General features: G+C 38.1%; 1 protein-coding gene across 1 annotated transcript in view; it reads right to left on the reverse strand.

The window, feature by feature from the left end:
* Positions 1-2,367: 2,367 nt before the first annotated feature.
* The window catches only part of nav2a (neuron navigator 2a), a 260,418-nt gene continuing 250,533 nt past the window's right edge, over positions 2,368-12,252 (reverse strand). Inside the window, exons 36-39 of the mRNA XM_061974799.1 lie at positions 12,007-12,203; positions 8,277-8,395; positions 8,006-8,206; positions 2,368-3,886 (exon numbers count right to left, since the gene is read on the reverse strand). Of these exons, the coding sequence (XP_061830783.1) occupies positions 3,761-3,886; positions 8,006-8,206; positions 8,277-8,395; positions 12,007-12,203 (643 nt within the window). The 3' untranslated portion in view covers positions 2,368-3,760. The remainder of the gene's footprint in view (positions 3,887-8,005; positions 8,207-8,276; positions 8,396-12,006; positions 12,204-12,252) is intronic.

The following is a 12,252-nucleotide window of genomic DNA, read 5'->3' on the forward strand; positions in this document are numbered from 1 at the left end:
CGGCGAGGAGACATCAAGAGTAACAAGCGGTACAAAATGGATGAGAAAGGACACATTAAAAAAATAAAAAATTAAAAAAATTAAAAAATTTGCACTGAATTTTTAAACACTGTATTTTTATAAACTGAATTTTTTTTACACTTCATTTTTAAAAACTGATTTTTTTATACACTCATTTTTTTTACAGTGAATATTTAAACTATAATTTTTTTATGCACTGAATTTTTTTTACAAACATTTTAAAACACAAAAATTGTTTTAACATTTTTTCCCAATCAATGTAATTGTTAGCATAATTTGATGTAAAAAAAAATAAAATAAAAAAATAAATAAAAATAAAAATCAGTCCACGAAATTCAAACGCAAAAAATTCAGTTAAAAAATAACATTTAAAAAAGCTTTCCTAATAAAGACACAAACTAATTTCCATACACACACACAACAAAAATGGAGTACAAAACTGGGCAGTGCTGGTGGGGACGAACGCACATTCAGCTTTTGGCGATTACGATGAATGTTGCATAGAATTGATGACAAAGAAAGAAAAGAAAAAACACACAACTTGGCTACTTTTCGACTGCTTGTCCACACAAGCCAACATGTACGATAGTGGGTGTTTCTCAAACCACACAATATTGGACCTTTTTTTTCTTCTGCTCAATTTTAACCGTTCAACCGCAATCATAATACCATAATCTCCACTCAATAATAGGACTATCAACAAAGCAGCATGTGCAGTTATTTAACACTTTTCCCATAACAATCAGAACAGTGTGTGATCCAAGATGAGGTATAAAAGCAACACACCTCTGATTTGCAACACTAAAGCACGCTCATATATTCATATATATATATATATATATATCATTTTCTATAGTGGTCTCGTTTTATTCCCACCAGCTTCCCAGCATGCAACGTTTCTTCAAGTCAAAACTCCCATTTGCTTCTGGCGCACAATATTGATATTGAAGCGAGTGTCGACTCAGAGCCCTCCATGTCTGCAGCCTCGGAGGCCAAGAAAAAAAGGTGCCCCCCCCAACTCAAAGGAATAAGGCATTTTGTTCGACTCGGGGTCCAGCACCAGCAGAAATGTGCGCGCTACGGCAGCCTGTGAGGGCCAATGTGCATGGAGAACACCAGGAAGTCACAGCGAGAACCCACGGAGGTAAAAGGCATTATTACCAAATAAAACATGCATGTAGTAAACCGATCCAAATGTTCCACTTTTGCAACCGTTTGAGGGTTCCTTCCAAAAGTGGGAGGAGCCCCGGTAAAACAAGCAAAACATCAACATACAAAAGTTCCAATGAGAGATTTGTGAATGGCGCTACAGTGTTTGCTGTTTGTTCATTAGGGGTGTCCGATACAACTCTTTCACTTCCGATATCAATGTTGGAGCCGTATTAATCGGATACGATATCGGCATAAATTATGCAAACTTTATTCACCCCGATTTTTAAATCGATTCATAATTTAAAAAATGTAATTAAAAAACAATATCCATCCCGATTCCAAATCGATTCATAATTTAAAAAAATGTATATATATATATATATATATATGCATTAGGCAAGGAAAAAACACAGAGGCTATTTCATCCTGACAAGCCTGTTTCGCAGGTTTCCCTGCTCTTCAGGGGAGTTTATTTAAATAAACGCCCCCGAAGAGCAGGGAAACCTGTGGAACAGGCTTGTCGGGAGGAAATAACCTGTGATTTTTCCTTACCTAACGCATATCTATATATATATGTATATATACAAATATAAATATATATATATATACATACTTTTAAAAAAATTATGAATCGATTTGGAATCGGGATGGATATTCGCAGGTTTTCCTGCTCTTCAGGGGAGTTTATTTAAATAAACGCCCCTGAAGAGCAGGGAAACCTGTGAAACAGGCTTGTCGGGATGAAATAGCCTGTGTTTCTTCCTGACCTAACGTATATTCCGCTCTACCCGTATAACGGATAAACCACAGTAACCTTGATTTTATATATATATATATATATATACACATAAATGTGTGTGTATATATATATATATGTATATATATATATATATATATATTTATATATATACACATAAATGTGTATGTGTATTTATGTATACATATATATATACACACATATATATGTGTATATATATACAGAAAATATATTACTGTATACAAATATAGCATATATATATATATACATACACACATGTATATACATACATATATACGTATACATACATACATACATGTATACATACAGTACATACATATATACACATATACTGTATGTATATATATTTACAGGATATATATTCATATATACAAATACTGTATATGTACATACATACTGTGTATACAAATGCATTTTATAAAAATCTAATTTAAAAGGGAGTTTTTCTAACCTGTAACCTGTTTTTAAAAAGTTTTATCATAGGTAATAAACCAGAAAATACATTGCGAGTATCGGTTTGAATCGTGTTGAATCGAGAATTGATTCTAAACCGAATCGTCACCCCATGCAATTGTATCGAATCGTTAGGTGCCCAAAGACTCACACCCCTATGAAAAACACTAACCTTTTTGTTATTAACAGTCTGGAATGGACTGACGCGGTCTTTTAAAGTTGATTTTGATTTGTCTTTTTTCGAACCACCTGGTTGTAATGATAATTAATAAAGTCATGATGCAGTAAGTAGAACAATGTGGACACGTGTGTTACTGGATTAAGTGAAAATAACCCAATGGTAGGTATGAAAAACACCAACTTATTTATTATTCACCATCTGGAATGTACTTATGTCGTCTTTAAATAATTCAAGTGTAGCGGTAATTATCGTTTGACAACACCGAGTAAAAGTGAAGATAATGATGCAGCAAGTTGAGTGATGCGGACACGTCTGTTACCGGATACCTTCTAACATGCTTTATAATTTTAAGTGTAATTATTTAATACTTGTTTATTTTGACTGCAATTGTTTTCAATCCAGGACATTGATTGCGCATGTCTAGCTTGTCAGCGATTGTGTGCTTAGCTGTTGTGTAGCTGCGAGCTCATACCTTTTTAAGTGACTTGACTCAAATACAAGACAAGACCAACTTTGCGTGCCTATTGGAGGACATTTAGCGAATAACTAGCCATATCGCTGCTTGTATCAGAGCTTTTATCTAATAGTCGATATAATCTGATACTTGTTTTTGTTGTTGTTGTTGCTGATATCGGACCGATCGGTACACCCCTAATACTCATCATCCTACACACAAACAGGCTGAGAAGTGTGGCTCTATAGAGAGCTGCTGCAGAAGGGAACATGCACACTTGGCTCAACATCAGCGTCCTGCCCGCAAGCGGACACACTCGGCCTGTGTCGCCACCTGCAGGCCAGTCGGCCGCACTGCAGCATGACCACGTCCACTAGGATGGACGGTGGTTATAATCGATCACGACGACGTCGCCGACACTCGCAGGCCGTGTGCTTCTGTTCCGTCCGCGTTGACGTCCAGCTCCTTCTCAGAGGAGCCCCGGGGGCCACAGTGGTGAAAAATAAATAACAAAAACAAACCGACGCAGTGCAGCAGAAACTTGTTGCTTTTTTTTTTTGAAATGCAATCGTCTCTTCTTTGTTCTTGGCGTATAAATATTTGGGTTGCCTGCACCCAAAATTAAGGTGGCTGGATTTTGTGGCGCGGTTGTCGTCATCGTCGGGTTCCCAAAGCGAGGGCAGTCTGTCGACGCCCATCCTTCCCAGGCGTCTTGAACGCATCACAGCGTCGACTCCAGCGAGGAGTCCAAGATGTCGTCCTGGTGGCTGTTGCTGTTGGAGTCGCTGTCGTAGCTCTGAGGGCTCGACGAGGTCGCCGCCTCCTTCAGGCGCATCAGCATGTTCATCTAAGGTAAAACAATAAAAGGATATGGAACTGGTTTAAAAATTGTGTTGATACCCCACTTAAATACATTGAAAATATTTTATAGTTATTACATGTGATCGGTATCGGTATTGGTATCGCCGATCTCGCTCACAGACAGTGTAGGGCAAAGGTCACCAACCTTTTTGAAACCACGAGCTACTTCTTGGGTACTGATTAATGCGAAGGGCTACCAGTTTGATACACACTTAAATTGCCAGAAATAGCCAATTTGCTCAATTTACATTTAACTCTACGTTATTATTGTCATGTCTGTGTAATCATGTTTTGTTTTAGTCATGTCATGTTTTGTTTTGTTTAGTTATTGGACTCTTTAGTTTCTGGCTTTTCACTCCCTTGTCTTGTTTCCATAGTTACCCATTAGTTTCACCTGTTCCACGTTTGGACTCATTGTGCACTCTTGTTTGTCACCATGGCAACCCATTAGTTTTCACCTGCCCTCACGACTCACGCACCTGTCTTTAATCATGTCACTATTATTTAAGCTTCCAGTTGCCAGGCTGTCTGTCTGGCGACATCATACCCCTGTCACACTCCGTTTACCTCTGCGTACTTCATGCCCTGTCCAAGTAAGTTTTTTCGATTCATGCCACAGTTAGCGACTTTTGTTCATGTCCTTAGTTTTTTGCCCACGTGCAAGTTTTGGTTTCATTTGTCAAGTTTGTACTTCCGCCTTGTGCGCATCTTTAGTTTGTTCTTTTTGTTATAGTAAAATTAAATATGTCTTCACCTTCACGCCATGTCTGGTCCAAATGTTCATTTGCACCACGGGAGAACAAACCACGCCATAGTCCTAGTCATGACAATTATTAATAATTAATGATATTTATCTTTGTGGAAACACTGATCATCTTAATGATTTCTCACAATAAATATATATAGAAACAGATAAATATCAATATGTAACACTTTATTTTTATATTTTCTCTAAGTGCACATTTTTCAAATTGAACATTTTCAAATGATCACTTCTAAGACAGTCTTGTGAAATCACAATATCCTGATTAAGATTAATTTTAGAATTTTGATGTCATGTTTTAAATAGGTTAAAATCCAATCTGCACTTTGTTAGAATATATAACACATTGGACCAAGCTATATTTCTAACAAAGACAAATCATTATTTCTTCTAGATTTTCCAGAACAAAAATTTTAAAAGAAATTCAAAAGACTTTGAAATAAGATTTAAATTTGATTCTACAGATTTTCTAGATTTGCCAGAACAATTTTTTTGAATTTTAATCATAATAAGTTTGAAGAAATATTTCACAAATATTCTTCGTCGAAAAAAACATAAGCTAAAATGAAGAATTAAATGAAAATGTATTTATTATTCTTTACAATAAAAAAAATAAAAATACTTGAACATTGATTTAAATTGTCAGGAAAGAAGAGGAAGGAATTTAAAAGGTAAAAAATGTATACAGTATGTGTTTAAAAATCCTAAAATCATTTTTAAGGTTGTATTTTTTCTCCAAAAATTGTCTTTCTGAAAGTTATAAGAAGCAAAGTAAAAAAATAAATGAATGTATTTAAACAAGTGAAGACCAAGTCTTTAAAATATTTTCTTGGATTTTCAAATTCTATTTGAGTTTTGTCTCTCTTAGAATTAAAAATGTCGAGCAAAGCGAGACCAGCTTGCTAGTAAATAAATAAAATTTAAAAAAATAGAGGCAGCTCACTGGTAAGTGCTGCTATTTGAGCTATTTTTAGAACAGGCCAGCGGGCTACTCACCTGGTCCTTACGGGCTACCTGGTGCCCGCGGGCACCGCGTTGGTGACCCCTGGTGTAGGGACTAATGCGTTACAAAGTACCGCGTTACTGTAACGCCGTTACTTCCGGCGGTAAATAGTAATCTAACGTGTTATTTTTTATATTCAGTTACCGTTGCTACATGATGCGTTACTGCGTTATTTTACGTTATTTTTTATGTAGTATCGGCTAGAAACTGAGAAGATCTGAGTGTGTTTTATTGGAGCGTTGCGGAAGAGGCGACAAGGAAGAGGCACGCCGCGCGCTGTGTGTGTGTGTGTGTGTGTGTGAGGGGGGGCGTGTGTGTGTTTACTAACAAGACATGGCGAAGCCCGAAGTCGAGTTTCTTAACATGGAGATATTCTCACTACTTTTCTTTTGTCGACCACAAAGAAAACAACATTTTAGTTAAATGTAAGTTGTGTCTTGGATCAAAGATCCTATCCTAGCAATTCAAATCTGCTGAAACAGCTACAAAAGCAACATGCTTCGACGAAGCAAGTAAAGAGAGACACACTTCACTTCCTAGGCAACAGCGGCTGGATTTTAACGAGGCACTGCGCACTGAAGGTACACACACTCTGTCAATTCTCTTATATACTGTTGCTCTTTCATTCTAGACTTCTAGAGTGTTTGACTATCACATCACTCTAAATGTATAGACTATATAGTTCACAAACATAAAGAGGGATGCTAGTGGGCCAGGCCAATCTTTGCTTATCTCTAAACTAAAACTGGGGAAATGTGTAGAGTGTTCTGGGCTTCAGACATGATTTTATTTCAGAATTCCTTGAGAGAAAAAAACACCTGGTTAGGCTTTGTGTATGTAGTGTGTGCCTTCCTTGGTTTATAGCTATGTTGTTATTATGCTGTTTGTTACTTATGTATGTTATGTTGCAGCTATTTAAAATAGTTTTGTCAATTTGTTCTGGCCTGAAACAAATTGGCCCTTTGAAACATATCTTTGTCTTGAGGAGATCATGTAATTTATTGAACACCAATGCTCTGCTTTTATTGTATCATTCATTTATTATGTCCTATCTAAACTATTGTGTTGAAGTCTGGGGAAATTGTTATAAATCCCAACTACAGCCTTTAGTCACTCTGCAGAAAAAGGCCATTAGGATTGTGTCCAATGTTCACTACTTACATCATTCAAATCCACTATTCATGGAGTTAAAGCAACTTAAACTGCACGATGTGATCAATTTTAAAACTGCTCAAATTATGTTTAGGGCATCCCAAAACTCTCTACCATCCAATATACAAAACTTATTCCAGGATAGAGATGCTCACCATAGTTACAGTCTAAGAGGAAACAAAAAATTGTATTTTCCTAAATTTAGAACAACTTTAAAATCAATGTGCATTTCAGTGCGTGGAGTCAGTCTGTGGAACAACTTAGGGGACGAGTTAAAAACCTGTTCTAACATGATTCAATTTAAAAGACTGTTTAAAAAAGAAGTACTGAAGAAGTACGAGGAGGAAAGAGAGTGATGCCCTCAGCACAGAGCGATGGGAGAGAGGTGTATGGTCAGAGAGTGTTTGGGCCTGTGTGTGTGTGTATGTGTGTGTATGTGTGTGTGTGTGTGTGTGTGTGTGTGTGTGTGTGTGTTTTGTCTCGTCTTGTCTTGTCTCATAGTAACAGTGGTACTATTGTATTGTTAGTGTACAGGAGCTTTTCTTGTTTTTGTTTGTATAGTATTGTTCTTGTATTATATTGTTTGTTAAATGTGGAATGAGTGAGAGGGGTTGGGATATTATAAGCATCTGCTTCATCCAACCCCTTTTCAAGCCTTGCATAAATGTCCCTGCCAAAATGTTTAAAAAAAAAAAAAAGTGTGTTGTTGTACTGTGCAGGTTTGAAATAAATAATTCAATCAATCAATCAATCTTTGTGTGTTGTATGTAGACCACATTGTTTAGCAAAGTTCAGTGATGCAAATGCATGTCAAGTTGATCAACAGATTGTATTATTCTCCAGTGCAATAACAGTACTGAAATGAAGGCTAAAAGGGCATTAAAGGGGGCCTTTAAAAAAAAAAAAAAAAAAAAAAAAAAAAATATATATATATATATATATATATATATATATATATATATAAGTAACTATGCAGTTACTTTTCACAGTAACGCATTACTTTTTGGTGTAAGTAACTGAGTTACTTTTGAAATAAAGTAACTAGTAACTGTAACTAGTTACTGGTTTTCAGTAACTAACCCAACCCTGCTCACGGATGACTGGTATCAGAATCGGCAGCATAAAACCCTGATCGGAATGTGGCGGACTTCAGGTGTGAGTGCCCCTCTCAGTGACATGTTGCTTACCAGCGGGTCTGCGTCACTGTCGCTCTGAGGCGGCTCTTTCCGGACACCTTCCCTCGGGGCGGAGTAGCCGTCAAAACCCACGTCCTCCGGACGCAGCTGCAGCAGCGGGGGCCAATCGGCTGGAGTGGGCGTGGCCGACCACGGGTAGGTGTCAATCACCCAGGCGGCGGGGTCCTCCCAAGCAGCTCTGCGGCCGTACAACTACAGGGAGGAGGACAACACAGCAGTGTTTATATGATGCACTCCGTGTGTGTGTGTGTGTGTGTGTTACCTGTAATCCCTCTCGTACCGCCTCAAGCATGTAGGGGATGATGGAGTAATTCCAAAGATCAGTGAACCAGACCCTGGAACCCTCCACGTCGATGGGGCATGACAGAAAGAGACGAGGTCCTGTTTGACACAGATGCACTAGCTATGAGTGGTTTGAAAACACAGCATTGTCAACAGCGCCTCAAATCCCCCTCTCCCGCTTTCTTCCGCTCAACGGCAAGAAGATTAACCGATATGGATTTTTATTTTTCATTCTCAATGCTCGTAGCGACCTGGCTGTTAAAGTAAAGGAAATTGATGATTCCCAACTGAGTGCGCCACAGGGCTAGTGACAGCGTGTGTTGCATTCAAGGAGCACCTGTTCTGTTGTTGTTTTGGCTTTGTTATTAAACAGAAAGTTGTTGTTTGTTTGATGTACAATGCTGTATATTGCTGCAGCTATCGATTATTTTAGTAATCAAATAATCCATCGATTAGTTTGTTCGATTATTTGAGTAAAGGGATTAAGCACACTTATTAGACTGAATATAAAAAAAAAATAATTGTGCTTGCCATAAGTACTTTTTTCTACTTTTGTCAACATTAAACATTGCAATTTTAACATGTAACACTGATTTAAAAAATAAAATAAAAATACTGTTACAGATCCCGTCACCCACACACCACCGCTCTCATGTACGCTCTATTGTAGCAGCTGTGCGGAAAAGGCCGCGTGTTTAAAGTTCTGCGCACTCCAAGCAGTCTGTGTTTGATCAATTTTCATTAGTTGCGGTACACTCATTAAACGATTTATCAAAGCAACATTATATACATTTTACAATGTTTATTAACCATAAGGCCAGGGCCCATTGTTGGGCCACAAGCGCCCCCAAGAGGGCCACCAAAAAATATATTTTTGTCAAGTGTGGTCTGTATTGGCTGCAGCAGTACTCACTTGTAATACACTTTTCCACCACTTGTGGCAGTAATGACAATATCAAACAAACAGGATAAGTCTGAAGTTTAAGTCATAGAGAAGTTTCTTAAGAGCAAAAAATATGACTAAAGTGGTTAAGCTGCATCTTCATTTGCACTTTTATTTTATTGACAGCTTATTCAAGAAACATATATATTATGATTTATTATTTAGTTAGAATTAGTTTTTTAGCATAGCGTAATGAAAATGTATTTTTCATCAGTCTCTAAGTACCTTATTTTGCAATATATTTGATTAGTGTTAATTTTTGTCATCTTAATTGATAATAATCTTTGTAATTAACAAATGGTTTCATATCATTGACAAGGTTTATCCTGTTAAACTGTAAGGAGGTTAGATATAATTATTGAATACGATTAAAATCAAAAGTAAGATTACTATCCATCCATCTATCTATTTTCTACCGCTTGTCCCTTTTGGGGTCGCGGGGGGTGCTGGAGCCTATCTCAGCAGCATTCAGGCAGAAGTTAATTCAGTGTTAATATTGCCGGGGAAAAGTTTGGCCCCGAGGTCAAAAAGGTAAATCAAAGGTTTTTCTAATCAAACTAATCGATTAATTGTTGCAGCCCTACGGTATAGCGCTTCATATTGTGTTCAAAATGTACAAACTTTTAATAAAAAATGGACTGGATCCAATTATTCATGTTTACATTGTTTCTTATGGAGAAATTTGCTTCAGTATACTAATTTTAAATTTTTTTCCTCTCATCGTACTTGTATGGACAAATCAACTACGGTATTTTTGGGACTATAAGGCGCACTTAAAATCCTTTCATTTTCTCAAAAATCGACAGTGCGCCTGATAACCCGGTGCCCCTAATGTATGGCATAATTCTGGTTGTGCTTACCGACCTCGAAGCTATTTTATTTGGTGCATGGTGAAATGATAAGTGTGACCAATAGATGGCAGTCATACATAAGAGATACGTGTAGACTGCAATATGATGGTAGTAAACCACCCCCAAACTTTAAATGTTCCTTTGAGAATATAGAAAATTACACACGGCGGTCAAAAATCTGTCAAAATGTTTTTAGTATGACTTCGGAAAGCGATGAAGTCGCACCGCTTTATGGATAGTCGGCGCATTAAAAATACGAGTAAAATAATATGGTGTGTGTATAAGGACCGCAAAATAGCACCTATAAGCAGACATATTACCTGGCGTTTTGTTTCGCAATATTATGCAAAACCAACTTTTCTTACCTTCTGGTACCTGCTGATGTGTATTTGGGATCTGCATAAGTCTTAAAAATGTGTGTGCGTCCGCCATTGTAGTCCGTGGTGACACCGTAGTCATAAGCTTCTTCTTTTTCTCCACCTTCTTATGTGGCATTCATCTGCCGCTGTTGCCATTTCTAATATAAAGTAACGTAAAATTCGTACTTATATCTGTCAGTAAACTAGCTATCAAAGTGCTGTGGTGGGTTTACATAATTCACCCACGGAACTTTAGTTATTAAAAGGTTCCGGTCGGACGGTTTTTCACGGGACACATTTCCGGCGTTGATGTTGCATTATTGAGCCACGGACGAGAAGATGCTGCTCCGGAGTTGATTTAAGTAAAGTCTGAATTAGAGATGTCCGATAATGGCTTTTTTGCCGATATCCGATATTCCGATATTGTCCAAGTCTTAATTACCGATTCCGATATCAACTGATACCGATATATACAGTCGTGGAATTAACACATTATTATGCCTAATTTTGTTGTGATGCCCCCGCTGGATGCATTAAACAATGTAACAAGGTTTTCCAAAATAAATCAACTCAAGTTATGGAAAAAAATGCCAACATGGCACTGCCGTATTTATTATTGAAGTCACAAAGTGCATTATTTTTTTTAACATGCCTCAAAACAGCAGCTTGGAATTTGGGTTATGCTCTCCCTGAGAGAGCATGAGGAGGTTGAGGTGGGCGGGGTAGGGGGTAGCGGGGGGTGTATATTGTAGCGTCCCGGAAGAGTTAGTGCTGCAAGGGGTTCTGGGTATTTGTCCTGTTGTGTTTATGTTGTGTTACGGTGCGGATGTTCTCCCCAAATGTGTTTGTCATTCTTGTTTGGTGTGGATTCACAGTGTGGCGCATATTTGTAACAGTGGTAAAGTTGTTTATACGGCCACCCTCAGTGTGACCTGTATGGCTGTTGACCAAGTATGCTTTGCATTCACTTGTGTGTGTGTGTGTGAAAAGCCGTAGATATGTGACTGGGCCGGCACGCAAAGGCAGTGCTTTTAAGGTTTATTGGCGCTCTGTACTTCTCCCTACGTCCGTGTACGCAGCGGCGTTTTAAAAAGTCATACATTTTACTTTTTGAAACCGATACCGATAATTTTGAAACCGATACAGATAATTTTGAAACCGATACCGATAATTTCCGATATTACATTTTAAAGCATTTATCGGACGATAATATCGGCAGTCCGATATTATCAGACATCTCTAGTCTGATTGTCATTTAAACAGCTAGCTCCGTCTTTTGAGACTTCTTCCACTCCCGTCCTTGCATGCTACACCGCTACAACAAAGATGGCGGGGAGAAAAACGCTGTCGAAGGTGAGCCACGTAAATAAGACCGCCCACAGAAAGCTACTTGAAAATTGTCTGTAAAACATAATCTATGCAACACTTTCACCAAAGAACCACTATTACATGTTATGTAGACCACAAGATAGTGTTTTAAATTTAGAAAAAAAAACATAATATGACCCCTTTAATGCGCCCTATGGTCCAGGAAAATAAGGTATATATTTTGTTCACCTATGGTTACGTCTGAGGAGCTGTGCGTCTCCAGGAAGCGGTTCAGATGGTGCCAAATCCTTGGGATCCAGTCAATGATCTTCACCAGCTCCATGTTGCGCGTTCGGCTGCCGATTTCCATCTCGATCAGCTTCCTCCGTAGGTAGCGACCCAGGAAGCCTTTGACTGGCTCCGTGTGGTTGGCGCAGAGCACCCACCTGAGAGAGAAGACGTGGTAATTGCACACGCATTTCGCCAGCAGACTAA

The sequence above is a fragment of the Nerophis lumbriciformis genome, linkage group LG15 (genome assembly GCF_033978685.3).
Source record: "Nerophis lumbriciformis linkage group LG15, RoL_Nlum_v2.1, whole genome shotgun sequence".
Classification (NCBI taxonomy): Eukaryota; Metazoa; Chordata; class Actinopteri; order Syngnathiformes; family Syngnathidae; genus Nerophis; species Nerophis lumbriciformis.